The sequence below is a fragment of the Bombus vancouverensis genome, chromosome 8, assembly GCF_051014615.1.
Source record: "Bombus vancouverensis nearcticus chromosome 8, iyBomVanc1_principal, whole genome shotgun sequence".
In the NCBI taxonomy this organism is placed as follows: domain Eukaryota; kingdom Metazoa; phylum Arthropoda; class Insecta; order Hymenoptera; family Apidae; genus Bombus; species Bombus vancouverensis.
In genome coordinates, this window is record NC_134918.1 from 18,237,069 (window position 1) to 18,255,098 (window position 18,030).

Below are 18,030 nucleotides of genomic sequence, written 5' to 3' on the forward strand. Positions count from 1 at the left end.
TTACGTATATTTCGTATCGTATCAACGAAAAATTCATTTTCAATTTCAATTTAAATTTTTTATAATTATGTATTTTTATTAATGGTACGCAATTGAAAATATATGTACAGAGTAAATCTATTTATACATGTTATATAAAATACAAATACAAGAATAAACAGAAAGCACAATAAATTTTGTAAAAACACGATCTACAATTCTTTTAATCCCAATATTTTATTTTTGCATCCCAACCAGCTGTGGCTAATCTCGAAGGTTCATGAGGATGCCATAATACGTCGATACAAACACCATCATGTGCTTTCCATTTTTTATACAATTTTGTCGTTTTCCAATCCCATATATAACATTTTCCATCCGCATCTCCCGATACAAGGTAACTTAAAATTAGAATAAAGGAATTAAATTGTGCCATGCCAAAAGAATTTTACAGGAATTAATAACAATTTTATTACCTCATGTCAGGAGAAAAATCCAAACCGCACGCATAGCCAGCGACCATGTGTCCCGTAAATGTTTTCTTACGATTCATTTTAAATCTGTTTAATGCAGAAAATATAACAATTTTATTATCCATGCTCTGACACGCCAGCCACTTTTGATTAGGAGAGGGTGTAACTGCTGGCATAGAATGCATCGAAGGATCAGCTATGTATTTCATATCGACCGGTATATCCCATTCCCATACTCTCAGACTTTTATCGTCCGAAGTCGTTACAAATCTTCGATTTTCATCTACGAATGTTATCGTGTTTACAGCTCCCAAATGTCTGTCATATTCTTGTGTTATCTCACCGGAACGTATATCCCACTGTAAAAGGCATGCATAATTTATTATCTATGAAACTGACATTTATAAAATCCCTCAAACATCAGAATATAATGTTTATAACTTACACAGATAATCTTTTTGTCACTAGTCCCTGCTACGAATAAATGTTGCTTATCTGGATCAGGATTAAATTTCACACAGTATGGAATTTTTCTGCTTGTAAATCGACTTACGCAAGCACCAGTTTCTGTATCCCACAATTTTACATAACGGTCATATCCAGCAGACAAAAATCTTTTCCCATCATTATCAAAGCTTATGTCTCTTACAGCTTGACGATGACCATAATAAGTTCGGATACATCTTCTGTCTTTATAAACTTCCCACAACTATAATTAATACCATATAAACAACATTACAACTTGACATTTGTTTTTCATATTACTTTTCACAGAAAGTTCGAATACATACCTTCACCCTACAATCCATACTACTAGAAAGTAACAAATGCGCAGTATGTGGGAACCATCTGATCTGTGAAATACCTTTGGTATGTCCCTCCCAAGTATGAATTTGTGCTTTTGGTAAGAAACATCTGTCAGGTGGTGACTCTGACCTCAAATTCACCCCAACATCCTGTGGCGCGTGTAAAAATGATCTACCCTGATAATCCACACTATCTTTAACTAAAAAGAGTTTAATCATAATTACAAAATTTCTCTCGTTATTCAAATAATTTACATATTTAAAAGTTATCACGATAGTACTATGTAATACTGTTTTTTCTTCAAGCGGTTTTTCCTCTGTTGGTTTTCCCCTTCTGTTTCTTTTCGCTAATATTTCTTCTAATTCTGCAGCTTCTTCCTCAGTTGGTTTGATAATTCGTTTTTCATCCACATATCCACCCCATGGACCCAAGAATCCTTCAATATCTGCAGGATCATCATTTCTGTGACGTTTTCTTTTGTCAGAAGCCCTTAATGTTGTATTTTCAAATACAGTTTTACCACCAGATTCTTCAGCTGCATCTTTTGCACCAATAATTGTTTTACCCTCGTCTGCACTACCATCTACAGTCGGATCTAGTGCATATCCTATAAAATACATTTGCAAAAACCTATAATCGTATTGCAATGCATGGTTCCTTTTAAGATTTCTATCATTACGCTATTATTATTATAATACATACCGTAACTGGCAAATGTTCTTCTTTGATTTTCAAATTGAAATTCACTTATATGAGCTTTCTCTACATATCCAGAAAGCATATTTTTTACAGCACGTTGCTGTTGCGTTTTAAATGGATTTTCTGGACCAACATCCGGCGCAAAAAGTTCTTCATATTTAGGGTTGTGCATTATTTCTTTCACAGTTGAATCTACATGATTCATACATAACTCAGTTCCCTGTATTATAACGATTATAACAAGTATTAATTACTGTACTATTTAAGAGAATAATTTCAAAATTGTTTGTAATTTTAAATAATCCTTGGTTGAATCAATGCAACATAAAACTAATTTTTAACCTATGTGAATTAATGAAAAAAATTTATCAACGAATATTCACCGTTGGTATTACTTCTGGTGCAGAACAAATTTGCATATTTATAGATGCAGTCAAATTTCCTGCAGAAATAGGATTAACGACAGAAACGTTGGTAGAATCAACAATACAGTTAACCTCCCTCTTTTTAATTTCACTCTCATTTTCAGGTTCACTGTTATCATCACTACTACCATAATCTTTCAAAGCAAGCATATTGTATCGAGAAACTTTCGTGTTGTGCTATATGCTTAAAGTCAATCAGAAGCACTGTGAAACGAAATAATTGTTTACGAGGAAAAGACCAATTGTATTTTATTCGCTTTCATATTCTTGTTTGCATGCAACAATGTCAGACATATGTAAGTTAACTGGCCGATGAGATTTATGTACCACACGAAAACGTTATAAACAGTAAACACATACATATACAATACATATACACATATTATATCAATAATTTATACGAATTACTGTTGTAATAGGAAAACAATGCATAGAAAACGACCTACGAATGATATTAACTTGTTAACAAAATTCTCGGAGATGCTAACCTATATCCAGTAGAAAATGAGTAACACTGGCAGCGCTTCGTGTTTTATTCCGGATCTCAAGTCATCATATTCCGATGAAGATAACACGTTGGTGCGAAATTTGTCAGGAATGAATTTACCTGAGAAAATTCTATTCGTAATCGATACGACAAGGGAGAGAAATTGTACTCCTTTTAAACTTTCTACAGGAGCTAGCTATATGCCTCTGTTTATGATAAAACGAACTATTGAAAATTTTATTTACATTAAATCTATCATTCAACATAGTCATGAATATGCATTAATGATTTTGAATTCTCACAGCTCTCAATGGATATGCGATTTTACCAATAACACCAACAGCATTGTTAATCACTTGAATCTTATTAATGATGATCTTCTAGAAGAAGATAAAAAATCATACGATTTTGGGCAAATGTTTGATGAAATACAACGAAACTTACCTCTACCAACAAAAGAACATGACACAGCTGTTCCAGCATTTGTTGTCAGAGTAATTTTAGTGTATTCACGCTCCAACAGTGTACCAAAATTTCATATTGATAAAAAACCTTTAGATACTCTTACAAGAAATCCATATTTTTTTATAGATGTATTGTATGTACATGAACCACCTTGCTCAGAAAATTTATGCGAAGAAGTTTATTCTGAAATAGCAAAATTGGATACAACAAATTTTTCATACATATTAGAAGTAGGAAGGAACGCAGCAAAATTGCATGACAGTATGGCTAAACTACTGGCACATCCCCTACAAAGGCCACCTCAAAAAGATGTATGTTATGCAATTTGTCCATCTCCTGGTTCTCAAGAAACATGTAATAATATTTAACTGTATAACTTCTGTCTTCTGAAAATTGTTAAAAGGAACATTAATGTATGTTTAAAAAATATAATCATTGAAAATACATGCAATAAATAAAGCTTTGAAGCTTAAGAAACCTCTTGTACTCCTGATATTGTTACATGCTATATATACGCGATCAATATAAGCTTTTTGTTCATCGTTTTTTTGTTGATCACGTCATAAATTCTTTTTCCTTACATTGATAAAATTCAAAAATGATGTTAAAGTAGCTTACATGTGAATTTACATACATACATTTGTAATACGTCGACTATGTTTACACATAAAAACTTTTCAACGGATTGTCACGCACGAAATATTACGACAAGGGATGGATAAAACAACATTTTTTGATTTATCATAAATTTTATATCAAACTTTATAATCATTTACAAAACAATGTAACATAACATGAGAATATTCATCAACCATTCGCTCGCACGTATTATTAAATGTAAAAACAAGAAGTAAGTTAGCTACATACTTACTACAAGTAATGTTTCTCTGCAATTAACAGTATTTAATCTTTAATAGATATGCTTATAATATTTATATCACAGCGTAGAAATACTCAATAAATAGAACTACTTACAATTGAAAGTAGATTAGAACACAAATGGACGTTTCTCCTGTTTAACATTTCCTTTTTGTTACAGTACTAAGTAATAAAATACGTATAATGTGTATTCAACTTCATTTAATATCGCAGTTTGCATTTAATAATACAGGTTGTCCTTTTTAACTGGAACCAGTGTGATATCATATAAAGAACTGAAGATATATATATATATATATACATATATGAATGTTGTTACAAATCTTTGGTTTGATTTGAAAGAGGATTGATTATGTGTCATATAAATAAATAGCTTTTCTGTAAGTGAAGTAATTCCTTTAAATGAAACGCTATATTTATGTATGTGACAATATTTACTGAAACGAATGAAACGATATGCAATTGCCGTTGACAATGAACGTGAAATATCTTTAAAAAGAGATACATACGATTCATGGGGAATAGTTACCTATATCAGATAATGCATTTTAATGTATGTACTTTGTAATATATTATCTCGATATCAGATTATTCTTGTAAGGACAGTTCTTTAATGTCTTCAGCTTGTTATACGATATTCTACCGTTTTCCGTTAAAACATATACCCTGCATATCAAATATTACTTGGTAACACGATTGTTTGGTGACTTCAAATAACCAAGTGAAGTTAACATCTCACATGAGAGAATGTTACATATCACTTGTGTATCACTTATTTAGCTGTAATGGGAAGATTAATACAGTATATATATATTTACAAACGACCTCCGTTTTTACACAATCTTATAGACTACAGCGATAAAAGAAGAACAAGAAATCAAGAAATACGGAATAACTGAGATGCTAGCCGAAGATGAGATATGTAACGTTTTTAGAATTTGCGGTAACACCTTTATGTATTGCTGTATACTGTTTTCAGTCATTTTATCCAGTGTCGTGCTTGAATTTTCTATTACGGAATTTTCCGCAGTGTTTAATAAAATGTTGGCGGCATTTGATTTAAATCGTATATCTTCAGGTTGCCAATTACCGCACAAAGGAAAATTATTTGGTACTGGCAACATATCTTTGTGTTCACCAACTTTAAAAATCAAGGACATTCCGACTTCCGCGTGAAACTCAATGTGACAGTGAAACAACCAATAGCCTAAAATTGATAAAAATGACCATAATATAAAATTTGTAAAGATATCGAACGAACGTATAGTATACTGTGCTCTGATTATCTGTCAGAAATACCTGGGTTGTTCGCATGAAATCGTACAATGGTATAACCACCATCCGGCACTGTTACAGTGTCTTTTAACGGAGCACGGTCAAGATTTCGTTGTATCGCTCCCTTTTTATCCAATGCTTTTATTTGGTCAACGGTGACGTTTTTGCCGACTCTCTGCATTGCAATCACGCGAAATTGATAGCCATGAAGGTGGAATGGATGATTCGCGTCATAAGCAAAACCTAAAAAATAAATAATGAAAAATCAAGCAATTTCAATCGTGTGATTTTTATGGATAGATAATATAAAATAATTTCCAAACCTTCATCCACTAAAACTACTTCCACCACACTACCAAGATCTACTCGGAGCACGTGAGTGCAAGCACAATAATCTTGCACACAATGTTTAACAGTACTCGCATTACAAAATTGATCTGAATCAATGAAATCTCTTTGAGATAACAAAGGCATGGAAGGTAATTTCATTGATATATGGTTCAATTGAGGAGTGAGTACTCGCTTTGTATCCTTTACTAGAAATTGCATCAAGCAGACAAGAAATTTATCAAATGTTACTTACATATATGTCTTATGTTATACATATACATATATTGTATATCTATTACATCTTTGGTCAATATGGGCGGTATTACCTTGATTAAATCCATAAAGGTTGCTCCTATGAAAATGAGGATTATCTTTTTTGTAAAAGTCATAGGACACATAAAATTGATAATCAGGAGGTGCAGTATTAGATTTGTCATTTTTGTCCATAGCTTTTAACAGTGGTATACTGATACTTTTATCAGTTTCTGTACCCTCGTTTAAAGCATTTACTCGCTGAAAGAAAAAGACATTTGTTATATGCATATCTTATTGCATTTCACATGTCTACATTCGTATAAATATAGATATATGATAAATTGAAAAATTCGAGCAGAGTACACATAAACACACCTGACCCATAGAATCGTTGGATTCGCGTTCGTACGCAACCACACCCTTTGGATCTTTCTTGGCCGCACCTTCGTATCGTAATATAGCAACCTGATGGGCTTTGGTAAATCTTTCGTCACAATCCATTAATCCGCGAAGTCGTATCCAATAGTTGTCCACGTTTTGATCAGTTTCAATGACAAAGTCGAATCTTTCGCCAGCGTAGCTTATCAAAGATCCCGCTAGAATTATAAATTCTGCGTTAAGAAATCCCTTTCCTTATCATTTTCTTTCTCCCTCTTTTTTGCTTCCTTTTATACTTGTACGTACCTTCGACAGGTTCGATATCACGTCCATCTGAACTAATTACACGTATAGTATGATTGTCGATTGATAATTCGATCGGGCAATTAAGAAATTCGGCGTTGATAAGCCTAAATCTGTATCTAGCATTCTGTAAATGTAAATGTAAATTAAAAGAGACGTGATAACTGTAAATCTCCAGCAGAAATTATTTGTTTATCTGCCTGTTTAAGGTTACCTGTTTAACGGTAAATGTTGCAGTTGGCATTATAGCAGATATATTCTTTCCGTGTCGATTAACTACGAAACGACCTAAACCATTAACCAATATATTGGGTGGTTTATTATCTCCTCCTGCATGATGATGACTTAAAAATTTATCAATTCCTAATTCGTGAGTCCAATCTGAGATCAGGATAGTATGTTCGTCGATATCGTACAAGATTTTATGCCAATTCACTTTCGGTGGTGTACGTACGATTAATGCACCGTATACTCCGTCACCTCGTTGGAAGCCTAAAAATTCGGATTTTCATTAAAAACGGTTGACCGATTTGCCAAACAAACGAGAAATGGAACGTTTAATTGATAATGCTCTCGCACCTAAATGAGAATGCCAAAAATGCGTGCCTGCTTCTGTGGCAATGTAATCATAACGAAAAGTTGAACCTGGCGAAATCGGACATTGAGATACGTAGGGTACACCATCCATGTACGGCGTTTTAACATGATGTTGACCATGCCAATGCATTGTCGTACTCTCAGAATGCAATAAATTTATTACATCGACTATTATCCTGTCACCTTGGCACACCTACGACGGAGTAGATAATTTACTCATTAATAAATAAATAGATTCTAATTTAGCTATGTCTACTACGTATGTAACTACGTATGTATATGAATATCAGTTAGAGTTAGGATATTACGGAGTAGGAATTTTCTTCGAATATGCCAATATCCGTAACTAAATATGAATTTAAATCATTTCTATCAGGGAATGGTTACATATGTTATATATGTATGTTATATACCATGTCGTTGAACATTGTAAAAACTATAGATTATATATAGATCAATACATGTACTTTTGTGATAATTAATAACAATAAATAACAAAGTAAACCAATTATTAGAACACGTATACACGGTTGTCATCGGGAGAGAAAAAGAAAAGGAAGACCAAAGTGATTAAAAAAATCAATTTTGATTTTTAGTATTTTACACGTCCCAGTATCAGTTTCAATCGACGGATTTATAACACGCGTTATTCGGTTGTATATCGTACATACATACCTCGATAGGCGGCCCAGGCATTTGTCGGTTTATTACTAAAATCGATCTTTGAATACCGTCTGCCGGAATACAATGTTCACGAAAGCAATCCGTGACATTGAATGGGCAATCGTAGCACGCTTTGCTCATTGTATAATAAGCTTCTAATCTAAAGACGTAACGACATTCCATCGGTGGATCATCGTCTTTGCAATTTCGCCGACAAGGATGTTTCGTCCAGTCTAATTCATCCGCTATCTCCGGGTCAATGTCTCCGAATTCAAAATCATTGTGCAACGTTATAATAGTTTCTAAAGAAATAAAGGATTATCCAATAATAAAAATTGTACTAGTACTTTCAAGTAGAGAGGTATTCGTGGTTCGTTAATCGATAGACGTATAAAAAAATGTTTTTAAAAATTGAAAAAAAGAAATTAATAATTTCTTAAAAAAAGAACGAACTCATTTTTTTATAACCTTTGTTTCTAGACCAATAATGAAAATTTAAACAACACGTTTTGAAGATTTATTTTTTGGCAGTTATATACATGGTGAAAATTTCATTGAAATTGATTAACGCTGTTATGAGGTACAAACATGTACAAGTAAAAAAAAAATGGTAAAAATGGTGGTTTTTCATGACTTTCGGCTTAAAATCGAAAGATTCTTACATCTTTCGATGCCTATCGCTTATTTCCGTATCAATTGATTTCGATAAAATTTTCAACATGTATATGTATAACGGGCATAAATCTTCAAACCATGTTGTTTAAAATTTTATTATAGGACCAGATAAAAAAGTTATAAAAAATAAACTTTACTTTTCTCTTCGTGATTCCAATTGACTGCAATTTTTTCGAAATCTTTTTTATACATCATCTAGTAAAGTAATCCGTCTAACCTCTCGGAAAAAAAAAACACCAAATAGTTTGGTTCAATTTTGAAAAAGTTATTCTATTTTAAAGTATATACTGTATATGCTGTAGAAAATTAGAACTCTTCCCTGTTTGCGTGGAAATCGATGCGCATAACTAATGTCAACTAATTGACTTCTTTTATGATGTATGTATTTGTTTTCACTTACCCGAAAGAAAGCAGCGAAGCAGTAAAAAAAGCTCTATCAAAAATAATGTCACTTTTTGATGCGTCATCTTCGGCACGATCTGCGAATTTACAGAGTTGCCCGATATTACGGGCATACGAAATGAATATTCGCACGATTTACAATTGTCCGATAGTGTTGCACTTTACCGGCAAAAGAAATTGCACAAACATCGCGAACAGACAGTGCATTCAATATTGAGATTGACAACGAACGAATAGAGGGAACAAATGCAATACATTTCACTTTATCTTATCTAATCTAAATATCATAAGTGTTTTAAATTTCGACAAACCAAATAGTTAACAAGGAATGATTTCGTATCACGCATATTATGTACGCAAAGTGGATACCAGTTTTAGATGTTTAATAGCAAAGTAACAACAATTTGATCGGACAAATGACAATCTGTATTGTTAATTGTTAATGTCTTGTTAATTTTTGATAATCTGCATAATAAATCATATACTTTAAAATCTCAAAATCAATATATGTATGTAAAATGTAGACACACACATATACCGCATTATATAAGGTTGTTGTCGGTACTTTCCGATCGTTTTTTATACATTTCGATATCCATATGCACTTCTTACATGAAAAAGCATAAACTTACGTCAAACAGTATTCCCTTCAAGCTGCTGATCAAATGTGATTATCCGACAATTTGTCTTTACGATTGACCGAGAATAGCCGTCAACGAATCTTTTTCTTTTAATGTTTCGTTGCAACAATATGCGGACATAATATTATGTGTCGTTTATCGCATAGAAAAAGGGAGAAAGAAAGAGAAATAGAAAGAAAAAGAAAGCAAAGCATAAGTTTAATGATCTAACAGATCTAACAGTTTTACGATAACGTCGATCTCCTATTCGCGTCTGCTCGTCTCAATACGTATGCGGCTGTGTAAAATCAACGGTGTTTTAAGAAAGACTGGATGAATGCAGCGATGTTCGTTTCTCTATACAAGGATTTCCTGGAGGTCACGCGTACCCCACGATTTACCAACGGTCCTCTTACTTTACCCGATTAACGTGTGTCTACATCACGATGTAGACGTCAACGGTTTCGTGTTATTTCCTCTTGTAATTGTTCTTCCCCTGTGAGGAAACATCGTGGGAATTTCCATCGATATTCTTGAAAGAAATATTCTGGCGTATCGATGATACATTATCGAGTAAACTTCCCTTCTTGATGTACCTACAGTGCTATACAATGCTGCTGTAAATCAAGTTTAAGTACGAATGGATGAACAGAATATTCATGAAACAGATAATTCTTAATGATATTTGCTGTGATATTATAATCAGATTACGTAACTGTATTGTTTTATCGTATTAAAATGATAACGAAGCCCATTTATCTGACACTCCAAAAATGATCTTGTTCATCAGATGAAATAAAGCCAGATTGCCCCGGAAAGAACTGTATACGTACTAAACTGCATTTTTCTATATATGCAAATAAAGTAGAGAATAAACACTTTGAAGAATTCGCTTACTTGTTTGTTACTTAGTATGTTACTTGTAGTAGTTAGTTACTTGTATGTTACAACTAGTAATATATATATGTAATTAGTAACGGAATTATTATTTGAATTTTTATGAGAAAACTAAACGACAAAGATTCTCTGTGAAGCGAATGCGTTTCAAAGTGATTTTTTTTTAAATCTGCGAGTTTCTCAATAAATATGAATGAAAAAAAAACGAAATTTAAAAATTTGACAAATTTTTAGATAGAAAATGATTCGCGCTTATCATAAAATCGCCCTTGATACATAAGACAACACGATAAAAGATTTCATTTTACAGTCAAAATAAGGATCACTTTCTATACCTATACATACATAATTGCTCATATCACACTGCACATATCGCACAACAATTTAAGATAACGAGTGTCTTTTTACATGAAAGACTGCAACGTATAACCTGAAGTATCAATCGTTGAACGATTTAATCATCATTCGTTTTTAACATACCTACATAGCGAAACTTTAGAGTTGAGTATGAATTTTTTCGAAGAATCTGGCGATCGAACGCGGACATGCGTCACGGTTTTCCCATCAAAATTACACGTGACATACATATACATATGCATAAATGTATAAAATCGTTTATCCCTTCTCAACCTTTATCGCATATAAATAGAAATAACAATGATTTAGTAACGGCGACGATGACGATCGACTTAAATGACAATGACAGTTATAATTTTTATGAAAAATTTCTCACGTAATGTCCAATTCCAAGTATGGATGCATATAAATAGATATATAATACAGCTAAAGATACAATCGATATGCTTATGGAACGGCAACATTAATAATCGTATAAAGGAAATATTAATGGATATTTCTATGATTAGATCGACGCAAGATGATTTTTCCTACGAACGTTTAAACGTTTTTGTTTGGACAAAAGCAGGAATTGAAATTGAAACGCGACGACAATATCAGGTACTCATAATCAAAATGTAAAACATTTGAGCATTTTTATTACGCAATTATTACATTTCTCGAAAAATGAGCTCGAAAGAAGGTCGAACATTACAAACATGTAATGAATAAAGTATATACATATGTATATAATGATTTCGTTGGAAGCATCGTAAAGGAAAGCATCGGAAAGGAATTTGTTGCCTCAACCAGAAAATGAGACCAAGTGACTACAAAATTATGTTGAGGATCAAACGCGATTTTGACGTGGTCGTTTCCTTTTATCGTTCCACGCGAAAATTTCAAGAAAATTCGATGATATCGAATACATGCATTTACCGCGTAATGTCGTCGTTGATCATCACCGGCATAGATCAGTTTAGTCAATCTAGACTATAGATTCTGGATTATTATCATTGTTTTAAGGTAGAGAAATATAGTATAATTAACTTTGTTTTAGTTTTATTAATATTTACAATGAAGACAAAGAAGAAGAAAAAAGAGAAGAGAAAGTTTACGCAAGAACGTTGACCTTCGTGTAATAACGGTGATGTCGATAAAGTGACTACGCAATAGCAGGTGTATCGTGCGTAATCCACAAGGACGTTTTCCTCGATCATTCTTAATACGTTCTCATTTTAAATTCCATCATTTAAGATGCGCATATGTATACGAGACTTTCTTATTTCAGAATAAGGAAATAAATCTATAAAAGAACAACCATCATGCGATTATTTCAATTCCACTCGTAATTTGTACTATAAGAAAAATTGTATTACATATATAACTATTTGATAACCGATGCATACATAAATATATGTGTATACCATGTAGGATCTTATTTATAGAGTACGTCAACCAACGTCTACGGTAACGCAACTCGTTTTTACGAATTTTACGATTCTCATACGCTACAATTAATCGCGTTGTATTACGTGCCGCTCGTCAGAAAACGCTGTAAATGTTTTAGCGGAATTGATCAAGGGATAACTGACATAACCTTTTTAGGTACATGCATACATATGCGAAACGCGATAGTCACGATAAGCATTCATTTCTAAGGGATTTTCTTTAAAATGACCGAATTTATACAAGGAACGTGTTTGTTAATGTGTCCAGACAAAGAACGTTGGATGTAAGTTATACGTGTGCCAATTATATTCTATCATGTATTCGATCATACACGATTGCGAAATCAAAACAAATCTTGACGAAAATTTTCTTGTAAATTGTTGTTTATAATTTATACATCAATATCTTTTTGTGGTAGTTTAACGGTGACTATCTCTCTTACATCCGTTTACTTTTCTATTGTTGATAAAAATTTTTGCATTAAATAGATGTAAATTATATTTGAATGAACAATTTATGATACTACATAATTTTTCATTTTATCACAAATAAAGGTTATCATTTCATTTCATTTCATTTCATTTCATTTCATTTCATTTTGAATGCTTGAAAGAAAAGACTTAATTAATTATAAAGAATCGTACACAATTATTTTATTTTCATCGTATACAAATGTGAATACAAATTTAAATTATGCTAAGAATAAATCTTTAATAATTCGTAACACAACATACTTATAGTAGAGAAAAGGAGGGTTTACTACACAAGTTTGAGATCAATGAAACTACGAAGGGAGCAAAATTGCCGAAGGCAGATCCAGCAAAAACGATAAAATGCTTTAGCCGTCCAGCAGCAGGATTAGATATGACAGATATGAAACAATTACGTCCAGCACCAGTCTTATTATCAACGATTCGATATTTGTTTACCAAGTATTTACTCATACGAGTGAAAGCAAGTTAAATAAATTTATGGACATCAATGTACATATACATACGTATGTAAATTCATTTCAGGATAGCTACGCGAAACGATGTTGATTGGGTAGTAGTATATGATTTTATCTTTGATCGTATCAGATCCATCAGGCAAGATGCTGCAATTCAAAGGATAGATGCCCCAACGAACATTCGGTTGTTGGAATCCATAGTTCGATTTTTGGTTTATTCTGAGCAGAGGTACGATATATCGTATTTTTTAATGTAAATGTGGAGATTGTACAGTGTTAACAGTAGTAGAATGGATGCGGAGGAACAATTGCAGATTATGCGAGCGAAGTATTTCCGAATTTAATGCAAAAATCAATGAGCAACACCTCGCCGAATGTATAATGCGTTTATTAAACTTATACGACGAGTTTGAAGATAAAAAAAATTCTCTGGAACTTAATAGCGATATGAAAAAATTAATGTTAAACGATGATCGTCCACAAATGGAAGCATTATACATTCTTTTACACATGGGTAACACGGAAGCTTTGATGAGAGGATTACAACTTCCTCCCGATTTACGGTACGAACAAAACAGAATAAATGATATATGTTCACAATTCATATGTTCAAATACAAATACATATTTCATGTCTGAACAATGATTCTCGTCGCTATTTATCATTTTTTGTAGAAAATCTCCAAATGTACAATTATCCATAAAAATATCATTCGCTTGGTATTTAAAAAATTATGTGCGCGTCTGTTCTTTAATTCCACAACTTCCTCCGTTACTTATTTGCGCAGCCATGACGGGCATACAAAAATTAAGAAGGTATGCATATACGTCCAAATTTCGACAGGCAAAATTTCCATTAACGTGCGATTGTAAAATGTTACAGGATGGCATTGAAAATCATGAGCTCAGGATACAACAATAAAGTTTTCACGTTTCCAGGACTTAAATTGCAACAACTTTTACTATATAAAGATATAGATAAAATTCGAGCAGATTGTGAGCTGTTGGGTCTTATATTCGTCAATCAAAATATTTTATTTCAAAAAGCGAATTTCAAAGATGAAGTCCAACTGGTAAGCAGAAGAAATTGATGAGGTATTATAATCTCTAGTAAGAATGGAAAAAGCCATTATCATTTGCTATTTCAGACACATCCAGAGATGTATTACACAGATCAATCCTTACACAGTGTTTTACCAAGTGTTTTACTTGAATCTATGTAATAAATGTATAAAAGGTATAATGATAATTTATATTGTTACATCCTCGTCGCTTCATTTTATCAGGGATTAATAAATGTATCAAACTAATAGTGAAGAATCTCTATTAATCCCTAATAAATCTAGTATCTCGTTGTAAAATACTTGTTTGGACGTTCATATGCATACAATTTGCTTAAAATCATACTGAATCCATAAAACAGTTTACTCAAACTCTACAAAAAATCAATATTCACTGAGAATCACTAGATGAGCTACTTGAAGAGTCTGTGGACATAACTTCAACATCTTCTGTTTCCTGCTTATGGGTATTCATGGCAACGCTTCCTTGTCCACTCACAGACATGTGAATTTCACCCGACGAATGCCATGCAAATTGATTAGCTTGCGATACAGGTGGTTCTGAAATAATCATTATTCCATTCGGAACGAAATGAGTTTAAGTGTACCAGTATATGTATATGCAAACATATACACAAAGTAAATTCCTACAAACGTACCACCTACTGGATGTCCAGGTCTATGCAAATCTGATGATATTCCAGGATGAGTACCTGGCATCTGACCATTTAAAGGAAGATCACTTAACCTTCCAAGATAACCTAATCTCATTTCAATATCTGTAACAATACATATAATTTTCATGACTTACAAAGAAATGATAGGAATGCAACAAATAAATAATATACCAGTAGGATAAGGTCTTCTAGGGTCCCCTTGTTGCCAGGTAAGTGGAGCACATATAGCATTTGACGCACTTATTCTATGTGCATATTTAATTAATTCTTCAGATGGTACAGGTCTCTTATTAGCGCGGGCAATGGATTGTAATTTTTGTTTAGCTTGATAAATTGCAGTGGCTAAAATTTGTTCTGCCTCTTTTAATTGTCGCTGCAATTGTTGAATATCTTGGTCTTGTCTCTCAACTTCGGCTTTTAAAGCTTCCATTTTCAGGTTAATTTTTGCTTGCTCGGCCGCTCGTTTTAGAATTGCTTTCAATTCGTTGTCCTTAGCAATTAACAATTCTGTTAGTTGAGAGTGTTCTTCGTTTGACAGTTTCAATGGTTTTTGAACTATCGTATTTTCTATCATTTCTCTAGGATAATAAAAACGGCAATAAAAGGACAAAATTAAACACAATTTATTGAAACATGTTTATTTTAAATATTTGTAGCAAATTTAAATCGTACTTCGCTATCAACTCGATGTCATCGACGATAGACAATAGAACCTCTTTCGTACTTTTACTGGTCGATGTCATGACGTTCTACACTGTCAATGATCGAAATCATTCGATTCGAAAGATGCCTACAAAATTGTCTACTCGAAAAGTGATCCTTATACCATAAACATCTTTCTAAACTTTGAATTATTAATCTCACTAGTTTAACACCATATTAACTTTACATTCTTCTTTCCTTTTTGTGTTAAAACACAAATTACAATACTTAGTAGGAGCGACGCTACGATCGCCTAATCACAGCTCCACACCGCGGTATAATATATAAGGCGTTTCGACGCTCTGATGATTAGTGATTATTTCCTGTTAGTTCTCTGGTATCCATTACATTGCATCAAATTAGAAAAGATATGGAGGTGTGATAAAATAACAAATAGCAAAATATGAATATATGGTGAAATATGAATATGAATATGAATATGAATATGAATATATGAATATGAATATATGAATATGAATATATGAATATATGATTGATAAAATAGAGAGCTTTCTTAACTTAAAGTTGGTGCGGTGTGCTTCTTTGGCTTGAAGTTGGTATAGAGTAGCTCTGAAGTCTACTACAAATGCAGCCACTTTAAGGTTCTGTATTATTAACATCATTAATGCACACACGTACATGCCTTTCTGACAATGATGTCTCTAGCGACAGTCAGAGGAACTACCAACTAATAATAATTTAAATAGTAGACCTGCTCATGATCCTAATCTAAACAAGCGTGTCATTTTTAATTCATATTCTTCTGTCAAAATTGATTTGTTACAACAATTAGAGAATATAACTAATTGGTTTGTAATGACACCTTCTGGATCAAAATCTCCGCCTTGTTTCTTAGCATTGCGACAATCAGTAAATGTCACCGCATAGCCTTGGCATGATTTAAAAAGGGAAGATGTAATATCTTTTATGACTTCCTGCTTAAACACAGATGTTTTAAAAAAATTATTTTTAATTCTTAGAATAAACAATGGCGCTTACGATGCCAATCCTTTTGTAAAAGTAGTGCGCCTTGTCATCAGGAAGAATATGATATTGAATTTGAATACTAATCCTTATAACAGTAATTGTCAACTTGATTCTGATGCAACTTTATTAAAAGAGGATATATTGTTCCAATTTACAACCTCCACATCAGACGATATTCCATTAAACAAAATAGAAAAAGGGAACATTAGCGCGGAAAGTGAAAATATACAATTAGAAATTGACAATAAATTAGCAGCATTGTCTACGTCAATATGCTCTTTAGAGACGCGTGCCATTGAATATCTTGCCGAGAGCATTGAGAAAAGAAAAAACCGGAAAAATCTAAATGTGATAGATTTTTTAATTATCTTGTTGATAAAAGTAGGAAATTTTTGCGTGATGAACAAAGACCTTTCGCGACTTCTACTTTATTATTCTTTTTTATTCGTTGTCCTTTGTTCTGCGAACTGCAAACGTAAAATGTGAGATTGTACTCGGTACTTGTACGAGAAAGTATTAATAAAGGCATAAGCAAACATAATATGTATACAACATTCAAAGAATATTGTAAGAATAGTGCAATAAAATATCAATAGAAAATGCTAAAAAACTAATAAATTCTATGGTAACCGTTTGCCGGATGTTGAGAAGACAGAAGTTATTCAATAAAGCATTAATAATTTAATCGTTGTTAGAGCGTTAAGCGTACATTATCATGTAAAAGAACCTTTGTGCACAGATTTTTTTGATACGAATTTCTGTCATGATATCATATTAAGTTGTAACTTTCTATATAATAATTTACGTGTTGTAATCTAAGATAGGCACAGGATTAATTATGTACTCTATATTTCTTTACAAGTACAACGCCATTTTTTTACTTTTTAAACATTTTTTACATCTGTCTTAGAGTTGCGGTACAGAGAGTTGTACGCAGACTTTTTTTAACTACTGTGCCTACATATACACATACATTTATCAAAGAAAATATCTGAGATATGTATGCATGAAAATAAAAATTTTAAAAGGATACATTATTGTAGTATATTGAAATAAATTAAAAATATAAAATGAAATTATTTGAATCTTCTTTCTTTAAAATGCACATTCGAATTATGGAGCTTAAGTCTTTGCATTATTTTTTATGTCTATCTTTTCTTGATTCTGCAGTTTTAAGAGATTATATAGGTTAGGTACTCTGAATTCAAGTTAACTAACGTACTATCAATACTACTGCAGTGATACCAACCCACAACAA

General features: G+C 32.5%; 5 protein-coding genes and 1 long non-coding RNA gene across 10 annotated transcripts; 2 read left to right on the top strand and 4 right to left on the bottom strand.

The window, feature by feature from the left end:
• Positions 1 to 49: 49 nt before the first annotated feature.
• Positions 50 to 2,533, bottom strand: LOC117159542 (pre-mRNA-processing factor 17). Its single transcript, XM_033339471.2, has 7 exons — positions 2,342 to 2,533; positions 1,962 to 2,178; positions 1,540 to 1,866; positions 1,244 to 1,458; positions 898 to 1,161; positions 456 to 811; positions 50 to 380 (listed from the first exon to the last, which is right to left on the bottom strand). Exons 1-7 carry the CDS (start codon positions 2,531 to 2,533, stop codon positions 203 to 205), a joined length of 1,749 nt encoding a protein of 582 aa, XP_033195362.1. The 3' UTR covers positions 50 to 202.
• LOC117159540 (uncharacterized) lies at positions 2,481 to 9,703 on the bottom strand. The gene is made up of 11 exons (XM_033339460.2): positions 9,258 to 9,703; positions 9,091 to 9,169; positions 8,028 to 8,317; positions 7,335 to 7,545; positions 6,970 to 7,247; positions 6,759 to 6,882; positions 6,450 to 6,670; positions 6,146 to 6,332; positions 5,813 to 6,025; positions 5,514 to 5,732; positions 2,481 to 5,421 (listed from the first exon to the last, which is right to left on the bottom strand). Exons 1-11 carry the CDS (start codon positions 9,297 to 9,299, stop codon positions 5,048 to 5,050), a joined length of 2,238 nt encoding a protein of 745 aa, XP_033195351.2. The 5' UTR covers positions 9,300 to 9,703; the 3' UTR covers positions 2,481 to 5,047.
• On the top strand, positions 2,825 to 3,812 carry LOC117159546 (BRISC and BRCA1-A complex member 1). 2 transcript variants are annotated; one of them, XM_076621056.1, is made up of 2 exons: positions 2,825 to 2,962; positions 3,175 to 3,812. In XM_076621056.1, the coding sequence occupies exons 1-2, from the start codon at positions 2,946 to 2,948 to the stop codon at positions 3,701 to 3,703; spliced, it is 546 nt and encodes a 181-aa protein (XP_076477171.1). In that variant the 5' UTR covers positions 2,825 to 2,945; the 3' UTR covers positions 3,704 to 3,812. The 2 variants fall into 2 exon arrangements, with proteins under 2 accessions (XP_076477171.1, XP_033195371.1); XM_033339480.2 differs by having other exon boundaries at positions 2,888 to 3,812.
• A 2,287-nt stretch (positions 9,704 to 11,990) lies between the features above and the next one.
• Positions 11,991 to 12,442, bottom strand: LOC143303075 (uncharacterized). The gene is made up of 2 exons (XR_013059075.1): positions 12,355 to 12,442; positions 11,991 to 12,251 (listed from the first exon to the last, which is right to left on the bottom strand). It is a non-coding gene; the product is annotated as an uncharacterized LOC143303075 (long non-coding RNA).
• LOC117159545 (SAC3 domain-containing protein 1) lies at positions 12,268 to 14,655 on the top strand. 3 transcript variants are annotated; one of them, XM_076620966.1, is made up of 8 exons: positions 12,268 to 12,415; positions 12,554 to 12,680; positions 13,138 to 13,329; positions 13,414 to 13,575; positions 13,661 to 13,909; positions 14,021 to 14,161; positions 14,229 to 14,418; positions 14,494 to 14,655. In XM_076620966.1, exons 2-8 carry the CDS (start codon positions 12,622 to 12,624, stop codon positions 14,566 to 14,568), a joined length of 1,068 nt encoding a protein of 355 aa, XP_076477081.1. In that variant the 5' UTR covers positions 12,268 to 12,415; positions 12,554 to 12,621; the 3' UTR covers positions 14,569 to 14,655. The 3 variants fall into 3 exon arrangements, with proteins under 3 accessions (XP_076477081.1, XP_033195367.1, XP_033195366.1); XM_033339476.2 differs by lacking the exon at positions 12,268 to 12,415 and having other exon boundaries at positions 12,416 to 12,680; positions 13,141 to 13,329; XM_033339475.2 differs by lacking the exon at positions 12,268 to 12,415 and having other exon boundaries at positions 12,419 to 12,680.
• MED4 (mediator complex subunit 4) lies at positions 13,022 to 17,960 on the bottom strand. Of its 2 annotated transcripts, XM_076620967.1 has the most exons (6): positions 17,806 to 17,960; positions 17,500 to 17,729; positions 15,756 to 17,239; positions 15,255 to 15,661; positions 15,066 to 15,185; positions 13,022 to 14,967 (listed from the first exon to the last, which is right to left on the bottom strand). In XM_076620967.1, the coding sequence occupies exons 3-6, from the start codon at positions 15,824 to 15,826 to the stop codon at positions 14,798 to 14,800; spliced, it is 768 nt and encodes a 255-aa protein (XP_076477082.1). In that variant the 5' UTR covers positions 15,827 to 17,239; positions 17,500 to 17,729; positions 17,806 to 17,960; the 3' UTR covers positions 13,022 to 14,797. The 2 variants fall into 2 exon arrangements, with proteins under 2 accessions (XP_076477082.1, XP_033195373.1); XM_033339482.2 differs by lacking the exon at positions 17,806 to 17,960 and having other exon boundaries at positions 15,756 to 17,785.
• Positions 17,961 to 18,030: the final 70 nt, after the last annotated feature.